Below are 25,287 nucleotides of genomic sequence, written 5' to 3' on the forward strand. Positions count from 1 at the left end.
ATTTGGGGGGTGCTGGCTTTTTTTGCAAACCCATATGACTGGTGGTCTAGTACTATTAAATAAACTGAAGTGGAGAGTCTTAAAGTTTAAGTAATATGGGTTTTATAATTAAGCATGTATTATTGCATACAAAAAAACAAAACAAACCATACTACCCTAATTAGGACTTACCAACGTGGACAAAAATAAGAGTACTGTTCTTCTGGAAGTTGGCTCCATTTCCCGTTGTCACCTCGCAGGTGTAAGTTAATTTACTGCGTGTTTGTCCTTGAGAGCAGTTTCCAGATGTTGGTGTTATTTCATTGATTAAACAGCCTTCAGTTTCATTAAAGGACTTATTTTCTAAAATAATAACAATTGGTTAGTTCTTTTAGTATTATGGACTGAGCTTGACATTTGTTCTCAAAACATACTGTGACTTTCCATTATTTGAAATTAGCCCTGTTCCTAACATTGGACTGTTTTATACAAGGAAATCATTGCTAGATTTTCAGTAAAGAGTTATTTTTGTCTATAAATCACTGATATACTAACATGAAGATTAATACATTTTTTTTAATCTAGTGTTTCTGTTTTAAGTATGCAATCACAATTTTAACCTTGCAATAATTCACCGTGTATAATCTTCTTTCTCCAAACCTAAGTGTTGCATAAAAGTAAAATATGTCCGGAAGCAGTTATATCCACTGTATATACACTGTATGTAGAGAATTAAAAAAATTCTAGCTTCCTAACTACAAAATTGTAGCACAAGAATTAACTGCATTTTTTTATCTTTGAGAAAGGTACGTTTTTCTCTGTACTGTAGTCTGCCAAACTATAAACTGGTTATACCCTGCAGCAACATATAATCACATCCAGGAAGCAACAACTTACATCAGACCTACGTCCTTCAGGTTGAAGTCAAGCCTAAAGAGCTCCCAGAAACTAATGACTAGTTTGCCTTCAAATGGAATTTGATAAATAAAATAAATAAAAAGACAGCATGTCTTATAGTATTTTCTTACCATTTACTGTTAACGTTCCTTCCTTGATCCAGCTGACATTAAAGGCTTTGACTGGAACTACACAACACTTAAGTCTGGTTATACCATCACAATAGACATTACCAGGAGAAGTGAGAGTTACAGATGGCTGTTGTTGGATAAGAACTGTTTTATTGCTGACATATTCAATTAAACCATCTTTGAAAATGCACTCATATGTCCCTGAGGAGGTACAATACAGAAACATTTTAAAATTAAATAGCATTCAACAGTAACTTTTGTTTTTGTTAATTGCTGGCATTGTTAAATTAACAGTACCTACTTCCTTAAGAATTTATGGTTTTGAGATAAAGAACTGTACTTGTGACATTTGTAATGCAATGGTCATCTGCCAACTTCAGTTTGAATTTGACGACAAATATAAATTACTATAGCTCAAAGCTTTGTTTATGTTAAATGTAGAAATCTGCTTTAAATGCAAGGGTTCAGATATTTGCTAATGCAGTTCATCCTTTGCTGTTCTATAGACAAATTACAGAAAGCTCTTCAGCTTGAGTGCTTTTATAGCTTAAATCTTTAATCACAGTCAATATCAGAATATTAATTCCACAAATATTTTTAAAATATTTATGTTTTTCATGTTAGAATATTACCTATGTACAGTAATTTATATTTTCAGAATTTTCTATTTTAAAAAATAATCAATATCTTTCTTTTAGGATTGATTCAAATACAAAAATACAAAAACAATATGAATCCCTTCCATATCCCATCCTCCTTCCCCTCCTCTACCCAAGTAGTGCTTTAACAGTAGTAACACAGTATTCTTAAAGAAGAAAAACAAATGTTTCTTCACAGCTGAAACATTGTGTTTCCTTTTTTTCTCTTTTCAGCATGGGATAAACCTTAATTTTGCCTTTGCAGCCTACACATGCTGATGCAGCTACTGTGCCTACTTGAACTACTTCAGTATACAGTATTAAGTTTGGGTGATGTTTCACCAGCTAAGCTTCAGCCAAGATTGCTGAATGACCAATATCCTTATGGTCGTTTGATACTTTTGGAAATGTTGTTGTCCTGGAGGCATTTCTTTATAAATGTAAATGCTTTACTTTTCTTATACATTGTTGTCATATCACGGAAACTCATAATGCTAGATTTGCCATACAGTATGTAGTTCATCCTTCTCCCATGCAGCTGTAAGGATTATGACGGTGTCCCTGAATCAAAGCAGCCTGGTCACAATGGCTTGTAGTTTCTTGTACTCTGCAGATCGCTGCTGTAGTGTACAGTTAGCCCTTTCAATTTTGTTAGGCCAGTACCAATCTTCAGTACCAAGCATTTTGGGCAACCCCATCAGTATTTCCTTTCAATACTGTACGGGGAAACCGATCAGGTGTAGATATTTTCACTTGGAATGATTTTCAGGGTCATTGATCATCTGTTTCAAGAAGTTGATTTCTGTATTGTTGTTCTTATATCTTTGATAACTTAACAAATGTCTACCATGGCATCTTCATAGTTCTCCTGTCTTGTTTCAAATTGAGACAGGTTCAGAATGTCACTCTGCATTTTCTCCACCAGCTGATTGATTTTGCACAGATGGCTGTTGACCATGTGTTGAATTCTTGCAAAGCCTTTATTTATATCCATTTCTGTGTGAAACCACTAAGGAGGGAGATATCTGAAAATGGTTGTGCCTCTTGTTTTGCATGCTGTTTGCTTGACATTTCTTTCATATTCTCAATGTTCTTCTTTAGTGGTATAGGTAATTATGCTGTTTAGTTATAATTAATTACTTTTGTTACCAAAAAAACTGCTTAATTGTTTAACCTGTTATACTGGATTAAATCTGAAATCGAGGATCTTGTTGTGGGAGCTAAAGTGTCTTTCGTTCATGCTGCCATAACCAGAAACAGTTCCAAGTTACGCACAATTTAGTTAATTGTGTACTTTTGTACTTATTGTATTTTTACTTAACTCAATAATTTTAAACATAAATGCATTGGTAAGGAGGCTTAAATGGTAAGTTGAATTGATCACCAATCTCTTTCTTCACATTTTTCTTTTGAAATACTCAAGTATTTACTCACCATTGTCATTTCCAGTAACAGAATTCACTTGGAGCTTCATGAAGGAAGAGCCATTGCTTTGTTTAAACCTTTCCCCTTGCAATGGAATATCATTCAGTTCCCATACTGTATTACTGTAAGGCTGATTCAACTCACAGGTTAATTCCATATTGTCCCCAGGGTATAAAATGTCTGGCTTCATTGTAAATGTTGTTTGGTCTTGAAAGAAAAAAGTTAGAATGACAGTATTTTCTCCAAATCCAAGTTCATTTATTTAAATTATAGACAACCGATATAATTAAGAAAGTTATGCTTATCAGGAGCTCCAATAAAGATAAAAAATGATTTCATTTACAGTGGCAGTACATCTGCTCCAAACCAGTGCAATGGAACATGATCTTGGCCTGCTAGGATAGGTGGTATAAGAGAATTTCTGATTGTTGAATGACAGAACTTTCACCATCTGAGACCAAGCTTTTATTTCCATTAAAAAGTCTTGATTACACACTGTACACATCAGTGTTCTTTAAGTAGGACAGTTATGTTTTAAACTTTTTGGTGTGGTCTAAAATTAAATCTAAAGAAGTAGTACAAATCAAATGTCCAATCTCCAATGGCTTTAACTACAATATGCCAAAAACAGAAGTTCTACAGTAACTGTGTACAAAAGTTAAAATATAATACTATGAGCATCTTGTGTATACAGTATACTATATAATATACTGTATAGTATATTTCAAAATGTTCATGATAAGAAGCAACAGTAGCATTGCTTCTAATGTTCTTACCAGTAACACGTGCCGTAAAGGAGTCTTCAATAACTGAATAAGAACTGTTAACAAGGTTTGCCACAAGCTGAGTGTTTGCTTTCTGGATGGCAGAAGAAGATATTCCAAGGGCAGTTACCTCATATTCTGTAATTACACTGCCTCTCCTGTTTGACAGAGAATTTCAATAGAATGTGACTGAGGCAAAATAAACTTATTTTTTAAAATATTCTCTAAATGCTCTTTTAAAGCTATTTGATCACTTTTACTTAATCTAATAGTTAAAAAATGTTTTTTACTTGACAGATGCAATATAAGTTAACAATATATACAATATACAGTTTACACCATAAACATATACCAAATATGTCACACCCAACATCCCTCCCTAGAGGGCGCTCCACTACTCCCGTTATTGTTTCTGTGATTAAGCTTCCCATGTGTACCTTCTTAGGTGTATTATTTAAAGACTAGCTCCTCCAGTCCTCGGGGCTCTTTATTAGGGTAAGGATGTCGTGAGGTCCGCCTAGCATCAGGAAACCCTACGTCTGTCTCCTGAGGGCATAGGCCTCATCCCCGACACCTCCCAATTCCCGAGCCCCGGGTCTGGAGGATCTCACCCCGTCACCTTTGGACCTCCACATTTTGTCTCTCCGTGTGTTTCTCCCTCCCAGGGATTTTAACCTTGTCGCGTCCCAGGATGGATTTCTTGCTGATGGACTCTCGGACTGTGCCCTGACCTGCCTTTGGACCTGTTTGGATTTGGATGCTGTTCTTTGTCTCCCTCTTTCACTGTCTCATGGATTGTCACTATTATTTTGTGCACTATTAAACCCCTGTTTGTTCCCTTTTACCATAGCTCCTGTTTACTCCAGCTCTTACCACATCGTATAGGGTCTACTACAAGATCTGACACGGATCTCAGTCCGTGTCCGTGACAAAATATGAATGATTGGAATCCTGACAGGGAAATCACATTTGAATCACATTTGAATCATTAGAGAAGCAGTTTCCAATGAAACTGTATGTGATATACATGTTTTATTAACCAAAGTAGTATATACAGTACATGTGTAAACATAATATCACATCTGTAACCTGGTTAGTATGGACAGGCAGGGTAGCCTGCTTCCCAATAAATTGAATCAGGTACAAAGGTAACAGGTTAACAAAAACAAAAGCCCTGGGACTCTTACAATTCCTGAAAAAAAATACGTAATTATGCTTTTGTCTCAAAAGCACTTTCATGAAAATGATATAAGGTGGAAACTTTAGATATAACGTGGTCCGTAAAATATCATAAACAATACACATAATCAGATGATAAATGTTATTACACATAACCAGTGAAGATGTTGCAAAGATAAAAAAATATCCTTTTCAGAGATTATTCACCAATTTTGATTCTATCTAAAGATTCCCAGTTTCAAAGAAGACTTGAAGTTCAGTCTTTGTTCTGAGAGAATAAAGGAAAGAATCTACAAGCAGAGAACAAAAATGGAATATAAAAGGAGAGAAAAAAATTGAAACACCAATGTAAAGTCACTTAAACAGGGAGTTGGAAATTCATGTGTGGCCAGCGTGGCCTGTAGGCATTGTGGCATAGAGTTAACCTGAGTCAATGTTCCATGAGAATGTCTACAGGTCCTGCCTGGTTGATGGAGACAGAAAATCCTGTCTCCAGTGCCCTTACAGAATATCCCATAAATGTTCAATTGGGTTAATCTCTAGCCACAATTAATTAAAGTAAACCACACATGTCCAGCAATTTTGTACATGTCCCTGTTAATGCTGTGATATTGCTTGTTTAATTAACGCATTAGCAACACCTGCTTTAAAGCCCTTGCTTTCCCATTGAGATTTGCACTGTACCTGATTTACAAGTGTTTCCATTTGTTTTTTGTTCACTACATGTTGATTCATCATAACAATAACTCCTTGAAATTCATACTTACTGATCTAAACAAATAATCAGCATAGTTTTTTTAAAAATGAAACATCTTTATTCCTTAGTGATTTTACTGTAATAATAATATAATCATTTCAAATGTAACAAGATTTTTGCTACTATAATAATCATAATCAAACAGCAATTCAATACTTACATAAAGCCAATGATTTTTACTCCATTGAAGCCATTTATGAACTTCCCATAGCTTCCTGTGATCTGTAAGGAAGAATTGTAGGTTGTAGTGCAGCTAATAAGTTGAAAAGCGTATCAAAATAAAGACTTGCAGGTTTTCAAAAATATTTAATTAATGATATATAGGAAACCAATATAATATAATTCATAGTGCGTAGCAAACCTTGTCTTAAAAATGTAACCGAAACACATAATATTGTTAATTAGCAAGCAAACAAGTTATTTAAAATGTCTCCTTCTTAATGACATCTGTCAGACCTACGGTATAGGCTATGAGGAAGTGCCTTAGCAACATACTGTAATATCTGCTTAAAGCATATGCATTTTCAAATTAAAATGAAGGAATTTAACTTGGGCCACAGGAGGATTTGGAGTGCCTTTAATTACCCATTTGTTTAAATTGATTATATTAAGCCTGGATTAAATTAATTAATAAGACAATCCTTTTTAAATAAAATATTCAAGAAATAATTAAGATAAGGAGCTAAAGGTACAGTATCAATACAAAATAGATGGCAAAGTAATGACACATCTGTAAAAAAAAACGAGTTTGTTATGTTCAAACAAATTTAAATGAACACATAAAATATATTTTACATCCAGTGGACATTTCAAACATTTCAGGAAATACAAAAATACAGACAGTTGCTAGAGATATGGCGAATCATCTCACTCACATTTGTTACCTATCCTAAGGATTTAAGTTTTTGGAATGAAATAACTAAAATATTACACCCACCCCCCAAATTATTTAATTGGTGACCTTCTGATTGTAAATGGACATCTGTTCCATTAAAAAAAAATCATTCTTTTTAGCTGTATCCAGAAAATTATCTTGGTCATCTGGAACTATATAGATCCTCTTTTGCTTGCTCTTTGGATTAACACAATATCAAATAATCTCAGTTTGGAGATATCTCCATTGAAAATGGAAGTAAAATGTTTTTTCAAAAACTGTGAACTATTGCAGCAAATGTTATTGCATGTGTGGCAAGATTCAAATTTAAAAACAAATATCAGAATTTGTATTATATTACTTTTCTTGCTGTATTTATTATATTAAAGGAACATTCAATTTTAAATTAAAGGAATATGCTTATTATGTAAAACTGCAGTAGGTAGAAAAAAGTTGGTACATTTTTTTAACATTTTCTTTTTTCTTTTTTAATGCAGTTAATTTCAGTTTTACATATCTTTATTATATGTATTAATAAAGTAAGATGGTGATTATTTGTACAGTATAAATACAAAAATGATTTTGAAGACAAATAGGGATAAAAGCAATGGATAATTATTGGAAAGGATCAACTCACTCCCTTTGTAATGTCCGTTACATATGTCTGATACAGGGAAGATGATGTATTTTTAAGTTCTTCATTAAATTCACCATTGATTTTGAAGGACATTCGTATTGCAGAAACTGAAAAATAAGAACACAAGAGTTATTCTTCCAATATTTATGGAACAATATAATTCCCTTTAGTGTATTTTAGAAGATGGTTACTAAGTAAAGCCAAGGACCTGCTTTTTCACAGTACAGTTTACAGTCAGTCTTAATGTTTCATTAGATATTGTATGTAGTGCTGATTCAGATATGTAGACTTGGTAATTTTGATAGATACCACAGGGTATATTCACTGTGATAGACAGCAATCTTGCAGCACTTTCAGATTTTAATGTTACTGTACGTCTAGAGCAGGGATTCCCAACACTAGATCTTGAATGGCTATGAAACTGCCAGTTTTCTACATTTAAAAAAAAATATTCACATCTTAAATCCACAGAGAAGAGGTCAATGGGCATCTTAAAACTTAAATGGATCAGTGTAACCCTTCTTCTAGGAGCAGAGTTGCTTATAACTTAGTCATAGAAAACCTCCTGGACTCTAGATGAAGAATGTTGACGTTGGTATCTCCTGTTCTAGACAGCAACCTACAGTAGCAGTAGAACATAGTGGTCTCAATGGAAGTGCAACTGCTTAAAAGTCTTATAACGTGAATATAACTTATAATGAAATAACTCATGGAAACCTTTGCTTAAACACATACTGTATTGTGGGGTCACATTTTATCCCCTTGTTTGATATAACACTTATGTCCATATAAATACACTGTACACTTGTAGGAACTATAACAGATCTATAAACTAGACCTATTCATGTATCAAATTGTAATTAGCTCTTTTGCTAAATAAAAAAACTGATTGTTTAATTAAGGGAAAACAAAACAATGTATCCAATATAATAAAAGTTCTATAAAACCTGAAATGACAAAGTTGTCAAAGAGTGAAGAGATATGCCAAACGTACTTACACTGCCGTGGCTGGCAGAACAGTCCATCTGGTGGAAGATTTTTAATACATGTACATGTGTTTCCACTTATGTTGCTGCAGGATCCATACTTGGTGCAGTTGTCAAATGACCAGACATAATTATTTTCACATTCACACCTTATTTCATTGCCAGATTGTGTGCACACTGAAGAAAACACAGAATGTTTACATTTCAAAATACGTGTTCTTTTGTGTTTTTGCTTTAAAGTGGGGGATCATTGTAAATAGCTTGTTTGCCCTTTGCAGGAAAAGAGTGCAGTACAAAGCTTAAATGGCATTTTTGTTTCCATTCTTATATATGCAGTATCATTACCATTATTAATTACCATTAATTTAGTTGAGTGACAATTTTATTGAAAGCCATTTGTATATTAAGGCCTTTCAGTGGAGCAGTATGAGTAACTTCCATAAGATTCCAACAGTTGTACCCTTATAATTAAGTATATATACTGTATAGTATATAGAGCATAAACACTTTTCTTCACATTTGTCTGAAGCCTCCCTCCTCTGCTCCATCTCCACCTTGCTGCTACCCCTTAGTTCACTCCTCTCTAAAAGGGGTTTGAGCCTCCTCATTCTATGGTCGGGAGGTTACCCCTTAACCAAGCAGGTAAAATCTTTCTCACCAAATACTGTATTCCAAACACTCACAAAATATTTAATTATTGGATGTTGTTGCCTCTAGTGAACTTACAGTTGCAAACAGACAGACACCTATAAACATAAAGTCATAATTTCTAAATACTCACCTGTAGTGACATTTGCTCCAGTGATGTTAAAGATATTAGTAATATGAATTGGAAACAAGGTATTCATGAATGTCTTAAGTTGTTCTATTATACTCTTATCTGAAACATTGAGCTCAATATCAACAATGTACTCCAGCGGACTTGCTTGAGAAAAAAGAAAACACATATTAAAATAGTAGTGAATAATTAATTTTTAAAATGTTTTGGAAAATAAACATGACTGAGAATCTCAGGCTATAATTACATGGTATTGAAATTCAGAGGGATGATCAATTCCACAAGAGGTAGTTATACTGTACATAAAAGTGGAGCACTGGATCCGTTCATGTATGTAATGTATAAAAACATCCTGTCATTGGTTGCTTTAGCTTTCTTGGAATTGCAACATATCATTTAAGTGATAGTACAAACATATGGCAAAATATTTTTTTTTGTCTATATGCAAAATGTAAGTTGAACTTCTGGCAGAAAGTATTAGGTCTCTATTGATAAAGTACAGCCAAGCAGCTGGTGCAGCCAAGCAGCACCTCAAATCCAAAAACCCTCATAATCCAGAATTCACATTATGAGTTAATCAGTCAGTCACTTCCCTGCTCGCGTTTCCTTCTGGTGTAGTGAATAATAGAGGCTCTGCTAGCTAGCAGAAGTTAATGGCCAACCTGGAAACCTCTATTTCCTGGGCCAATTGTCAGGTGACAGTTAAACCCAGGGCAGCTGGTTGTCTACAGCAGTGGTTCTCAAACTGTGGTACGCGTACCGGCAGTGGTACGTGGCGTGCCGCCAGGTGGTACGCCAAATGATCCTGGAACTGTGTTCTGTGCGCTGAAAAAATCGGGACGGGTTTTCATATTTTGTATTTTTATACGTGTCGAATACGCAGCCTACGTACTACGATACAGTGCGCGCTAATACTTCAGTGGACACAAGAGATACTCTGTAATTCTATACCACTCTATAGGAATGTGTGCTACGGATGCAAGTGACCAATTGTATTTAAAAAAAGCTACTGTATCTCCAGCAAACAGGGAGAAAGGAGAATGTGTGTGATTTTGGAACAATGCCAACGTTGTAAACACAGGAATGCATAGAAATGCGTGCAGCAAACGCTGGTAATCTTGTGAGCACAGGAAAGCGTGAAAAATAACAGAAAAATATTTAAGAACTGTTCTAAGTTAATTTGAGAAAAATACACCGAGCGTCTCTGTGTTTCTCTCACATGCGCATGAAATAAATACTTAAAATAAACACTGAAATAAAAACGGAAACGTGGAAAAATGCAAGCTTGCGGATTGCTAAAGCAGGTAAGCCCCACAATATTATGTGTGGAGAAAAAACTGCTGAACAGCTCGACCTGCTGCCCCCCCCGAAAGACACAGTCATTCATAGAATTATTGAAATGAAGGATTATATCAAAAGTACACTGATAGAGCGCGTTAAGATGAGCAGATGCATTTTACTGCAATTAGATGAGTCTGTAGTCGATTTGGCCAATTTGCTCGTTTACATTAGATACGAGTTTGAGGGTACGTCCCGTGAGGACTTTCTGTTCTGTAAGCCGCCACCAACAGGAACTACAGGAGAGCACGTATTTCAGCTTCTGAATGAATTTATCGAAGAGAATGGCATCGACTGGATAAAATGTGTCGGAGTTTGTACAGACGGTGCTAGAGCAATGACAAGCCGACACAGAGGTGTAGTTGCACGAATTAGAGAGGTTGCTCCAGAAATTAATGGTTTCATTGCAACATCCACCGCGAGACCTTTGCCATCAAGAAAATGCCTGACGATTTAAAATCTGTTAGACTCTGTTGTGAATTGTATCAAGGCTCGAAAAATTAATTCACATCTGCTTTGCTCGACTAAACAGGCTCACCCCTCTCACTGAAATGGTGCTTTTTTATTTTTATGTGTTGTTTTTTTTTCTGTAAAACACTTTGAGAAGCCACATTTTAATATATCAAACAAAGTTTATTATTATAATATTTATTATATGTATGTGTGAGTGTGTGTGCACATGCGCTCATGTTGGTCATTGATAATTTCTGGGGTTCCTATGAGATGATGATTTGTAGGTGGTACTGTACTTGGATACTTTGGTTGGATTAGGGGTGGTACTTGGTCCAAAAAGTTTGAGAACCACTGGTCTACAGCATGTCATAACAGACAGGCATCTTTCATGTATTCACACTAAATGATGCTTTCAAACATATGTGTTTATAGTTGAACAAATATTATGCATTAGGTTCTAAGGAACATTTTCCAATCCTATTAAACTGACTATTGTGAACGTTGAAGTTTGTTGTAATTGGATTAGATTTTCAAGTGTTTACCTCAAACCTGATATGTTTGATGACAGCTTTGGGACTAAAATGAAGTTGACCTACTTACTTTCACGTTTCTGCCTGAAATGAGCAGGTGATTTTTCAATGCTCTGTTCAGCTTTGTTGGCCTAAGAAAAGAAATCATCTTACACATTCAGGTAATGTAGCAATGTTGAAAAACAAAATATTTGGTTCAGCTAAATTTAGTTTGGTGAAAATACATAAAATGCACATACATCCATTCATGAGATATGTATAAATAAGAGATAATATCATAGGGTTTAGAAGGATCAAAACGTCTTCATCCCATGTTCATGTGGATTTCCTCCCACAGTTCAAAGACCTACAGTATGGTAGGTTAATTGGCTTCTGAGAAAAATGGCCCTGGTATGAGTGTGTGTGTTTATGTCTGTGTGTGCCCTCTGATAGACTGGCATCCCATTGTATACTGCCTTGCGCCTGTTGCTTGCCAGTTTAGACTCCAGCAGCCCCGTAATCCTGTATTTGATAAAGTGCTTAGAAAATGAATGGATGTTATTTGATTTTATTTTGAAAACCAGAAAAAGGCATGTTACTATTCGTTTTCTTGATGCCAGAGCTCCCTCTTGTGTTCTACTGCTGTATTTTAAATTAATGCTAAACATTTTTTGTTTCTTAAAAATTTAGAGTACAATGAGGTACAATGAGATTTAAATTCTAATACCTATTAACTTTCTTTTTATGTACAAAGAAGCATAAAAAACTAAACAACATGTGAGCACTGGAACCCATCACATTTGTTGATATTCTGGTGCTTCTCAGTGTAGTAATTATACTGATAGAAAAATATTCTTCAATTGAAAACAATCTAAATGCCTAAAAAATAAATATCTAAAAAAGACTTACATTTCTTAAAATACATAATTCATATACGTTACATTACGTAACATTTAAGTCACATTTTATACTGTTCCATAGGGAAGTGTTTCCTAACCCTGTTCCTGGAGGGTTGTCTGCTGGTTTTTCTTAAGTTGAGCTCTACATTGTTTAGTGCTAATTGATGACTTAATCGATCTGTTTGCTTGTTTAGACTTCTATTTAACCTGTTTCTTTGGTTAGGCTTTGATTAGGTTAGGGGAGTTAGTAGGTTAGTACTTCAGGGGTACTGTTTCCTGACAAATGCAGCACAAAGAACTTTAGGTAGCGTCACGATTGTAGTCCCTCCTCCTTAAGGGCGCTCCGGCTCTTTCACTTTGGATTTAATTCTGTGCACCTGACCCCTGTTCCCAGTCCACCTTAAAAGCCAGACGCTGACGTTCATCTAGGCTCTGCATCTGATTTCCGTTTCGTCCGTCCGCAAGTTCATGGTTTTAATTTCTTGTTGGATGGATCACCTGGCTATGGACTTATTCTTGTGTTTTTGGATTCCCCCTTTGGATATACGCTTGGATTGTTCGCCCTGGATTCACTTCCCCTGGACACCTGCACTCCTCGGACACGCCCCCCGCCTCCAGACTCTTCTACTGCATGACTATTTTCCCTCTTGTATCCTCACAATTCCGGATCGTGTCGTCCGCATAGGGTCCAGAAAGAACTGATCGTTACAGGTAGCCTCTCCTCAACTTGCTGTCCATCTTATTTATTTCTGACTAAACAACTTTTACAAGGTGATCAATTGATTAATGAGGGTAGGTATGAAACTCGGAACAGAATACAGGTTTGATGCCAATTAAAAAATCCATTTAGCTTTTTGAAAATTAAAAGCAAGTTACAAATTTACCCCATTTGAAAAATGAAATCTATTAGCCTGTGACTAAGAACTCAGCTGGAGCAAAAAGCAAGAAATCGCTGCCCTGGAGAAAAGTTTCTGATTAGCATTGTACAGTATTTGAGAATTTGCTGTATAACATCTCCACCTATCCATTTTCTAACACTTTATCCAACTGAGGGTCACACGGAAGCTGGAACCTGTCTCGGAGAGCAACAGGCACAAGGTGGGACACACCCTGGACAGGATGCCAGTCCATTGCACACACGGATGCAAAAACTCAGGCTCATTGCAGTGGTAGTTTTCCCAGAATCCAGTTAACCTACAAGTAAGTCTTTGGACTGTGGGAGTAAACTGAAGCACCCAAAGAAAAGCCATACAAGCAGAGGGAGAACATTTGATTTCCATGCAGACAGCACTCCAGGTCTGGAATTTTGCCAGGTCCCTAGCACTGTGCAGCAATACTAACCACTGCAATATCATCCCACTCTTGTATACTAATAATGTATGTAAGATGGGAAAACAACAGACATTAAATTGTCAGTAATATATTATCTCAAATTAATTGTAAAACAGAAATATTTCATACTTACAAATTGTTAGCTTTGTGAGGGCATGATAATAAAGATACTGTATGAGAGTGGATCAAAAATGAATCACTGGATACTAAAGCAAAAGTTTTTTTGCAGCAATTTATAAAACAAAATTTGGAAAAAATAAAGAAAATGCATAATTTATATGTAAATAAAATGTGTATATGCAGGTTCTTTAAGTAGCATATTCCTAAACATTCTTCTTACCTGAAAGGAGTACCATCCTGGAATTTTGAACCAAGGTTGTGCTGTTGAAATCTCACAGGCTAATAGCAGAACTGTAGAATAGAGCAGAATCTTTGGTATTGCCATTCCGTCCTTTAAAAAAAAAAACATTAAAGCCAAAAAACTGAGTTTAAGGAAAATATACAGGAGGTACATTTTCAAAAAATGTCTGGTTTGGACATCAGTCTTTTCAGAACTCAGTGGATAAGTCATGCTAGTTTTGTGTATGTTTACTATGTTTGTTCTGTGGGATTTCATGAATAACTGTAATTGTAACCTTTTTGGTGTTATATAGTGTATCAGCTGGCCCTTTTGTTCAAATCTACAATTTCTGTTAAAACATGTTAAACCACATGAAATACATAAAGCATATGCTTAGTATTTTCTTTGATGTCCTATTTTTATTTTAATAATGTCATCAAAATATAAATAATTCTAAAAATTAATGGACACATTTTGTAAAATTAGGTTTTAGGTAGAACATGATTTTGTCTGGACCATTTGAGTGTAAAATGTGTGTAATTTCAAGCTTGAAGACTGAAAAAGCAGAAAATCCAATTCACTGTTTGAAGATTAGAAAGGGTGATCAACACAGAACATCAATAAAAATCACAATTTTCTTAACGTATTACTTTATTAAATTTATTAATGTGGAATTATTTCATTGTTCACAACTTTCTAAAGTCAGTGGAGTTCTATAAATATTCATTTTAAAAATACATTTTTCAGATATCAAATTAAAGCTCCTTATATTTTCTGAGGTACAGTATATATAGTAGGCCTTTTAACTGTGATTTCTGATAAAATATCGCTACAACAAATTTTAGTAAATTTTGAGGGAGAAATACTATATGTACCAGTATCCAAACACAGATCCAATTCTGAATCTCTATTCCTAGATAGAACATCACTCATTTTAAAAAGTGTTAGTTTTGTAATCTTTAACAGCCTCATGTGCTGACGTAAGTTGAACAAGACATTGTTGATATCATAATAGTAATTCAACACTTCTTTGTAGGCACATGATGATAAAGTGAAACATTGGCTAATAAAACATAAATGCAATAGATAGTGGTACAGTTCTTGCTTGCTTTACGGGAGACCTGGGTTTGACCTACAGGTATGTTAAATATTAAAATAACCTTTAGTTGTTTTTTTTTTTTTATGCAGAGCGAATTTCAGTGTCTCATTGTCTGATAATGGGTAACATTAGGTTTATTTGTGATTTCCAACAAATCTTTGCACAGCTTCTTTGTTTAATTTATCTATCATTTGTTTAATGATTTCACCTTTTATATATGCTAAGATAGAATAAACCTACTCATCTAGGTTAACTGTAGATAAGAGTTACTTTAGCACCAGGTAAAAAGATAACATGAAGCATCATTCATACTAACATACACAATTAGTATAAAACTCCTTCTAACTTCCATTACTTCTGGACACTTTTGCATTTGTCTAATCCCATCACTTTTGATTTCTACTCTAATTTAAAATGCGGGAGGTGTCAGGCGTTGCATTGCAACAAGTACTGCAGCATGACGAACAGCACTGTATCTCACCATTTTTATTTTTTCAAATAATCGAACACAGGACTGCACTACTCTAAAATTTAACTGTGTATGGTTGTCAATGTTATTTTAATAGTAAAAATTAAATGTTTATTAACCCATTTGTCTTTCCTGTACCAATCATGCTATACAGTACTAATACTTTACTAGCGACAATTTCATTAAATACAATGATTTCACACAACTCTAAATAAAATAATACGTCACAATGCTATATAACTAATGTAACTTATTTTCGATGTCATGCAGTATACTGAATTATTAGTCATTCTGTATACTTTGTGTACTTTTTCTTTCACTTTCCACTTTGGGTTTGTTTCATTTCGCTTGCTCTGCAAGCAGGGACTCTTGCAGTTTTAATTTTGTATATCCAATCACAGTGATGCATTGGCATTTCAGTGGTCTTGCTTGCCACACAGGAGACCTGAGTTTAACCTACAGTATGTTAAATATTAAAATAATATTAATAATAAATGAAGTAATAACTTGAATGATCCACAGTAGTGTTTAGTGAGCAAACATGTGGCAAACATAGGGGCAGTAAAGAAAACCAGTTTTATTGGTCATTTGACTACAAACCAATAATCTACAGGGTGCTCGGTGAGAGTAAGGGTATTTAAAGATGCCCTTAAACAGAAATCACAATTGAGCTCACAGAAGCTTTCCACGCTATTGTGCATCGCCATTTTCATTTGGGACATTCTGTTTAAGATATTACACTCAGAAGAACATATTTTTTGTTACAATTCATCAGATATTTACAATGCATTGTGTTGAACAAACTCACTTTAAAAAGCCAGAAGAATGTCCTAATTTGGGACACAGCACACACACATACCGCATAGGAGGGTGGAGGGAAGGATAACACACGCTACGTATTAACTCCACACACTCACCAATTTCTCAGTCCAGTTATTAAATCTTGGTAACAAAATAAAATAATTTATGGCATTGCAAAATTTTACAAATTCTGAATTAAACACAAAATCGTGAACTTTGTGAAAGCACTGTATAGTTGGTATTGTAGTGGAGCTAGTGTGGTGACGACAGCGCCCTCACTGCGCGTAGCAGGGTCCTGGGCTGAGGGAGGTCTCCTTTAGCTCTAGCGGTTGGTGCCATGTTGCGTTACGCCGGAGACCGGGGTTCGTCCCCCAGGTGTGGAGGCCAGAACGGGCGGCGGGGGGCACGACTACGTGCGGAACCGTGACTGTCACATTGGTGCCGTGACCCGGGCGGGAGTGTGGAGTGTCCTTCGCCGAGCCGAAGTTCAGCAGGGAAGGGTGTAGCGGAGCTAGTGTGGTGACGTCAGTGCCCTCACTGCGCGTAGCAGGGTCCTCAGCTGCCTGGGCTGAGGGAGGTCTCCTTTAGCTCACGCAGTTCGAGCCCTGTTGCTTTACGCCGGGTTCGCGCCCCAGGTGTGGGGGCCGGAATGGGCGGTGGGGGGCACGACCCTGCGCGGAACCATGACTGTCACGCTTTGTTGTCAAGAGTTTACGGGAACAGTGACGTGAAGCCACACTTCCTGCTCACTAATTACTGTAATGATTAATGTAATATGATGCAAGAAGAAATAAGTACAGGTTGTGCTGCAGTCCCCATAAAAACATTCCAACATGATCTGCATGCAGAGTTAACAAGTAAGTGGTATTTGTTTGCAAAACCATCTCAAAGTCAAGAGCAATGTTTATATGGGATTGAAAGAGATGTATTCACAAGCCTGCTTGTTTTCAATACGGCCATTTCACATCACCGGACGTTTTGTTCCCTCATTCTGAATCACAGAGAGTGATGGCAATATAGCACTGTGCATACCTGGAAATTTAATCTATTTTGTGTTATAGATTGGAGGTTTTACACGTTATTGTATGCATTTTACTTTTTATTGTGGTTTGAAATGCACTCATCAATGTCGATTTTTTCTAGCCCTGAAATATAAAAATTGCATTGCTATACCTCTTTCAGTGTTTGAAGACAGCTTTCAGTTTGTTTTTCTCTAGCTGACCTAGAGACTAGAGAATTGACAATTTGTTTAGTTTTCCATTAGACCTTAAAGTGGCATTAAAAAGACAACAAAAATAAAGATTTAAGATCAGTGATGTTATGAAACCAAAATAAAAATGCATTCACATCTCTCCATCTTCCACCTTCTACCCTTTGAGAACGAGGAGGCTGAGACCCATGCAGAGTGAAAAATGACCAAGAGGTATCTGCACAGATGAAATGTGAAAAAGTTGGATTTGATATCATTTGAAATTCAGTGAGAGAAGTCATGCTGCAGTATGAGTAAAACTTCACCTGCCCATCATGTTCTTAAGCATAAATATACATTTGCATTTTTAATATAAAGCTTAAACTTGAACATCAGGATAAGCTACAAATGGGTGAACAAATAAAGCATAAAAAACAGTGGGATCTGGTGGTAAATTAAAATTAAATAACAGTAATACAAATAAAATATTAATTGTATTTATATTAATTCAATAATAACTTATTGATATTAATTCCATAATAAGTTTTGGAATTAAATAAAAAAAACTTTTAATTAAATAAAATTGAATGTAAAAACATGCTTTAACATAAACCATTTTTAACCACGATTGTTAGCTCTGTTCGACAATGTCCTAATGCCACAAGGAAAAAATAAATTAGTATTCCTAATTAGTATTTTTATCTCATAAATTGGGATTTCATAAACTCATATGTTGGACATTTTTTTTCTATGCAGGACTTTTGATACTCCTCTGTATATGGCATACTGTACATATGATATATTTGCCCAGCCCAGTAAGTACAGTAGCATAAATGTTTGGTGTTCAGGTGAGAGGCGACTTTCCTAAACTATTGTTTTTGAAAGTAGTTTGGAAAGTAACCTCTCGCCACAAAAGGACATTGCCATACAGCATAATACTACTACTAATCATAAAAATAATAATCAACTTTATTTTATACAATGCCTTTAAAGGTGGCTTCTCAAAGCGTTTTACAGGATGACAACAACAATAAATAAGAAGAATACACAAGATAAAACACAATTACAATATATAGAGGAGACCGTGGATGGTGGTACTAGGAAAAGCAGAGGGGTGAAGAGTGGAACCAGTTAAGTAAAGGCTTTTCTGAAGAAGAGGGTTTTGAGTCTGGATTTGAAGGAGTTTAGAGAAGGTGACTCTCTGATATCCTTGGGGAGAGAGTTCCAGAGCTTGGAGGCATAACAGGAGAAGGCCCTGTCACCCATATAATGTAGACGGACTTGGAGGACGGTAAGGAGAGCAGAATTAGAAGAGCGAGGTGGGGAGTAGGGCGATAATAGTTCAGACAGGTACTGAGGTGCCAAGCCATGCAGAGCCTTATAGGTGAGCATGAGGATTTTAAAGTCTACACGGAATTTAACCGGAAGCCAGTACAAGGACTCCAGGATAGGAGTGATGTGATCACTTGGACTAGACCTGGTCAGGATTCTGGCTGCTGAATTTTGGACATACTGCAGTTTTTTCAGAGTAAATTTAGATACCCCAGCGAGTAGAGCATTACAGTAGTCAATTCGAGATAACACAAATTTGTTGATCAGCTTTTCAGCCACAGTTAAAGATAGCATAGGGCGTAGTCTATCGATATTTTTAAGGTGAAAAAAATATGTTTTGACAGTATGCTGCACATGGGGGTAGAATGTTAAGCCAGAATCGAATATAATATAATTTTGATTGAAGCTCAAGTACAGAGCCATCTACAGATAGGGTTACAGGACTGGCTTTACGAAGTTGATGGGGGGTGCCAATGAGCATGACTTCGGTCTTGTCGCAGTTAAGATGAAGGAAGTTTTGAGTCATCCAATTTTTTATGTCAGAGATGCAATTAGATAGAATAGAGACAGCCACATCAGTGTCAGGTTTGGTATGGATGTATATTTGAGTATCGTCAGCGTAAAAATGAAAGCTAAGGCCATGTGATCTTAAAAGCTGACCAAGTGGGAACATGTAAATGCTGAAGAGCAAGGGGCCCAATATTGAGCCCTGAGGAACACAAGACCAATTTCAGACCTGTACCCATTAAGAGAGACAAAGCGACAGCGATCAGGGAGGTAAGATTTGAACCATTTGAGAGCAGTGTCAGAAACTCCAAACACAGTCTCAAGATGAGAAAGTAAGATGTTATTGTCAACAGTGTCAAAAGCAGCACTGAGATCAAGAAAGATGAGTATAGAAAGAGAACCAGAATCAGAAGCTATTAGAAGATCGTTAGTGACTTTGACCAGGGCAGTTTCTGTGCTGTGAAGTTGACGGAAGCCAGATTGGAGGGGTTCGAAAAGGTTGTTTGTCATGAGGTGGTTATGTAACTGAAGCGTGACAACACATTCTAGAAATTTAGCAAGAAAGGGTAAGTTGGAGATGGGGCGAAAATTGTTAAGATTGTCTGGGAAAGGTTATAGTCACTTCCTGAAATTTCTTGTTTTCTGGAAAATTCAGGCACAGACATATTAAAAAAAATCAAAGTCTGATCCAAGCTCTGTTCATGCAATATAACCCCCTTTTCAGAAAAAAAACATACTGTACAGCCACATTCCAATTGAAATGGTTGTTAGGCTATGTATTTACACTGTATGTTTATACTGCAAATACAATGTAATATTTTCAAGACATACTGTATGATTATTAGAATAATAAAAGCAAAGATAAAATAAAGCTGCCATTTCAGTAACATCTAACACAACACAAGTGCCACCTATTGATCTGTTTTGAGAAGTTAAAGGCTAATTGTGGCACACCAGCCAAAACGGTGATATAATGCGCTATGCTTACTGTTAACATAAGAATGATGTGCATTATAGATGGCTGCATCTGTATGTATAGTGAGAGCACAGCTTTGTAGGGCCACATTCCCCCAGAAGAATCTGGGGAATGAGCTGCTGCTCTGTGCCTTGACCAATTGCAGGAAGCCAATTGGTCAGGTAAATCATTAAAAAAAAGCAAGAAGAGGAAGCTTCCAGGGTCAGTCACCGAGTAGAATGATGTGTGTCGTGTGGAGGACAGAAAGATAGACCAGGAACTAGAGAAACCTTGTGGGTTTCTGTGAAAGAAACTGAGTTTTGTGAATTTTTGAATTTCTGGGAAATTTTGTGAGGAGTCTTAGAGAGAAACCTTCTTTGAAAGTTGTTTTATTGAGAGGACGGAAAGCATTTCAGCTTCTTGGCCTATATTAAACATGCATCTCATGAATAAGGTTAAGCAAGAGTTCAATGCACAGCTTAGGCTTTTCTTCTGTTATTTGTTTATGGTTTATGGGAGGAAATCGGAGCACCCAGAAAAAACACGTGAGCACGAGGGAAAACATACTGTATACATATTTTACTGTACATTTCAGTCTGGATTTGAATTCAGACTCAAAGAGCTGTGAGACATCAGCATGCCTCATCCTACTGTATATAATTTCAAAGAATTATTCAGATTATAAGAAACATTCAAGGTAATCATAATCACTGCCAAACAAGCTCTACCGGTTTCATCTACTGGGCCAGTAACCTACTTTTATTACCTTAACCTGTCTATGATAATCACAATGCACCCTCATGTCGTGTCTGGAAAGCAAGGTCTAGTGATCAAACATATTAGATCCTGCAGTGTGACATTCTTGAGCTCAGCATTTCTAGTGATTCTGTATTTTTTATTATAATTTTTCTCATTTAAGTTCTCAGTCTCTAAGATTAAGATTTGTGAGATGTTTTCTTATACTTTCTAAATCTTTTTAATTTAGGTGATTCTGCTGACAATCCAGTGCTTATGTGAATCTTTGCCCTTGCCTGCAGTGTCCTTATCCTTTCGCACCTAGTGATTTTCTTTTTCCTCCTTTATATTGTCATTGAGACCACAGTTATTTATTTAATTGTTATAATTGACCAAGTCTTTAATTGTCCAAATTTTGCTGATTCAAATTGATCTAATACTTTAATAATACAATTTCGTATAATTCTGGAGAGGAATCAACATTTTTTAGGAAGCATAATGTCAGGCTAATACTAGTTAGGTGCATACATTTTTAAATATTTACTTAAAAATCATACCTACAGAAACATTAGTTTGATATTGGCTTTGCATTTATTTAAACTCTTTTCAACCTCTACAGCTTATACAATAGATAGAGTTTGCATTACTATGAATTGTTAATGATGAGCTTTAAGTTATCTAACTTTGATATTGGTTTACTGCTGTGAAGATACATATGTGGTACATATGAGTTTTGTGGTACCAGCAATAACAGTTAAAAAATTATTCAATTTTATAAAGATTTTTTTTAATAAAACTGAACAATGACAGAAGTTAGAGTTAAATAATATGATAACACTAAATATAAAGATAATTTTAATTCACTTTCAAATACTACAGTCATATCATGTCATAAATGTCTTCAGCAATGCAATCATAAATGTCTACATAGATTATCCTTCCCTGCACTCCTAGTACACATGTTGAAGATAATATCTGAAGCGAAACCCAGTGACACGTGACCCTCTGACGTTAGATGTATAGAGCCTAAATACCTTGCTGATGAAAAAAAGTGTTAAGTTCCTTGAGAAACCTGTTTTAAATGCTCCAGCTTTGGCATAGTTTAAATATTTCATAAATGGTTAAAAAAAATAGACAGTATAGCCTTTTCACACTGTGTAAGCACTCATTGTAGTTGGAAATGTATAAGCATTCATATTTGGTCCCCATGTCAAAACCATGTATTGTATCAGTACATTATGCAAACTCTGTAGCCACAAACAAGTTAGAAATAACCTGTAGTCTTTCAGTAACCAAATCCAAACTTAGTCTTAAACTTATATTGAAAAAGTTCTTTACGTCTCAAAATAACTTAGACTGGCCTTTACAGTTTTACTTGTCCAATCAGTGGTATCAGGACACTGAGCAAGATACCTGTACAATATGTGCTACTAGAAACTTGTTTCCCTTAATAGTATTTGCTAAATTATACTTACAGTATGCCAGAATAGAACATGTTTCCTGAAGTAGACATGGATTATAGTTTGAAATATCTTCAGGAAACAATTTGCATTTAGATACAGGGGACTCTGTGAGTATACAGTACAGTAAGTTTATAATTCATGTAACATTACAGGACAGTGACTTACACTTACAAGCTACTATATATTCTTCTCTCACGTCATAATTTAGGATCCACTACTTTGCCTGTACATCTCGTTTTCTACATTTATTCTTTCTTACAGAATTATTTGATGCAAGTAAAAACCTAGCATTGCGTGTGACAAGATTATCACCCATTTGTAAGCATTCCAGGAACATGAGGCTTGAACATTATCACACAAAATGCGTTGCTCAATAACATTCTCTGATTAATTTAATAAAGTGGTGGTGTATGCTAGTCTTAAGTATAACAGTCTATTATTGAAAAGTGACTGATCATTTTTTAACTGCTGTTCTTGTCTTTTGTCACTAATAATACTTTAATACCTTCCTCAATGACAGAAAGTAAGATATTTGTTTCATTTTCATTTTTTCTCCATGCTCATACCATGAATACCATGAACTTCATACCAGGTATGTTAAAAATGTACGCCTGGATGTTATGACATAATACATGTAGGGTCTGTCTGATTAATCTGATCTTAATGGTGATGCAGAGATATTTTTCTTCTGTTTGTCATACAAAAGAAATGTGTTCACCTATAGGATTACAGTGAGGCTTTAACAAAAGCCACTGTCACGAAAGGTTGAAAATGAACTTAATTATATAAAAAAATTAAGAAAATGATTTTTTGGTGTCTTTCATAATGAAAAAAACTGCATCTAACTCTGTTACTTCTGAACTGAGTGCCTTCAACTTTAGAACTGAAATGATTTCTAAGGTTCTTAGTGGGAAATGTATCATTTAATGCCAGGAACACTGACTAAAACTTTAGAAAGGTAAAAAGTCTAGCTGTCCTAAAAAATTAAATTAAAAACCTTATCAGAGCTGTAGCAGAATTCATGGTACACGTCAAGGCAACATTACAATGAACATGCTGATGCATCTTCAAATGCCTTGGTGGAGAACTTGCACTGAAACCAAAGCAAAATGATTGAAAATGATCATACTATTTATTGAAAGTGTAATAGCCTGTCTCACTTGTAGGTATGGCAACATCAGAACAGTTTATTGTAATAAGTTGGAAACATTAGTGAAAATAAGTAGCAAAAATAATTGGGGCAAATCAAAACAAGTTACATATCCTCTTCTTGTAAAGAAGGCCAAGAGTATTGTGGAGTGTGTATCTCATCCCCTAAAAGTAAAAGTGTAAAAGTAATGGACTCGGGAATATGTAATATGACTCTTAAACAATGTAAAGTAAGTCTTTTATCTCCTGTAACACTATTGTATTATGTTCTCTGTTGGTAATTTTTGTCTATCCTTGTTGTGTTGTTGTATTGGACCATGCCGCAAAACAATTTTTTCCCAGGGGATAATCAATAAAGAGCCTATGGTACGCAAGCTTTTGGTTGATCAGGTCAGTTTGGATACATGCAGGGTCAGTGACACTGATCTAGGGTGTGATAGTAGAAAATGCAATAATGGGTTGTGGATCAAGCGATGCTGACCATAAAACGGTAACATTAGAACTATTGGTGCTGAGATCAAGTTTGGTTAGCCTGATGATGAGGTGGTGTAGAAACCAATAGCATATAACTGTTTGCTGATACTTGACTGTGAACAGGTGGAATAGCTGACTGACAAAAACAAAGGGAGTGATTAGAATAAAAAGACATAATAGTTAATAGTTAATAGTAGAATCAAGCTTGAAGTATATACTGTAAATACCTTTACCTGACTGTCTGAGGTCAGTTTCCTTAATCTGAATGACTGAGGATAGATTCCAGGTGTAACCCCCAAAAATGCTGGCTACATTTATGGTTTTTGATGGCAAGTGGGAGGTTAGTTTCCCTGGACTGCTAGTGGAAGTGTTTGGTGGGGGCTGGGAATCAGGGGCCAACACCGTACATGGTTGGCTGCTTCCTAGGTACAGGGTATGGTGTGAGTTGTGAATGAAGACCCAGAACCAGATGTAGACTGGTACAGTGAACATGCTTGGTACAACAAATGGGGCAGCAGGAAAGGAGAATCAGGGTAAGAGAACAATAAAACACTGATAGATAGGCTGGGGTTCAACGGGTGGATGTGCAATTATGAAATCTGGCAGAACGAGGGACAGAGAAAAGGGGAATTTAGGAGAAGAGAGGGGATAATGGAGCATGGTTGTGTCAAGGCTCCAGAAAGGAGTAACGACATCAGCAGAAGTCGGAAAGGAAGAGTAGACATGATGACAACTGTGACATGACAGAAAATCAAGAAAGCACAAGGCGATGTTGGGGTGGGAGCCAAGCAACATGCATGAGGATGTGCAGAAACAATGAAGGATTAAAGCTGAAGCTAGTTAACAGGAAGATAGGGTCTGAAGCATAATAGGGGTGCTCAGGAGGCAAGGCATTTGTGTGTAAGACAGCAAAAGTAAAGTTTGATCTCCCCCCAAACCTCCATTTGGTTGAATAACTCGAATAACTAGGAAGCTAGGCCTATGTGCTCTTTTTGTTGAAGCCATGTAACATGATAAGGCTTATAAATTGTTGTAGGTGTTGCAAAAACAAAATCCAGCACAAATCCAGACAAAGAGGTAGAATTTTTTCCCATGATTATATAAAATATCCTTGCCTTCATTTTAAACTATATTAATATGGAAAGAGCTTTTTTACGCTCATATCTTCAATAAAAAAACATTACATTTTCTATGTTAT

General features: G+C 35.8%; 1 protein-coding gene across 2 annotated transcripts in view; it reads right to left on the reverse strand.

Moving 5' to 3' along the window:
* LOC148674908 (adhesion G protein-coupled receptor F5) overlaps positions 1 to 25,287 on the reverse strand; it is a 45,693-nt gene that overhangs the window by 17,827 nt on the left and 2,579 nt on the right. The window contains exons 2-11 of one of the 2 annotated variants that reach the window (XM_088625666.1): positions 13,917 to 14,027; positions 11,437 to 11,497; positions 9,049 to 9,192; positions 8,280 to 8,444; positions 7,282 to 7,388; positions 5,931 to 5,992; positions 3,847 to 3,992; positions 3,080 to 3,277; positions 1,008 to 1,208; positions 172 to 342 (exon numbers count right to left, since the gene is read on the reverse strand). In XM_088625666.1, coding sequence (XP_088481792.1) covers positions 172 to 342; positions 1,008 to 1,208; positions 3,080 to 3,277; positions 3,847 to 3,992; positions 5,931 to 5,992; positions 7,282 to 7,388; positions 8,280 to 8,444; positions 9,049 to 9,192; positions 11,437 to 11,497; positions 13,917 to 14,021 — 1,360 coding nt within the window. In that variant the 5' untranslated portion in view covers positions 14,022 to 14,027. Of the gene's footprint in view, positions 1 to 171; positions 343 to 1,007; positions 1,209 to 3,079; positions 3,278 to 3,846; positions 3,993 to 5,930; positions 5,993 to 7,281; positions 7,389 to 8,279; positions 8,445 to 9,048; positions 9,193 to 11,436; positions 11,498 to 13,916; positions 14,028 to 25,287 lie in introns of those variants that run through there. The other variant, XM_088625668.1, reaches the window with a different exon arrangement.

Source organism: Lepisosteus platostomus, chromosome 3 (assembly GCF_059453375.1).
Source record: "Lepisosteus platostomus isolate fLepPlt1 chromosome 3, fLepPlt1.hap1, whole genome shotgun sequence".
Classification (NCBI taxonomy): domain Eukaryota; kingdom Metazoa; phylum Chordata; class Actinopteri; order Semionotiformes; family Lepisosteidae; genus Lepisosteus; species Lepisosteus platostomus.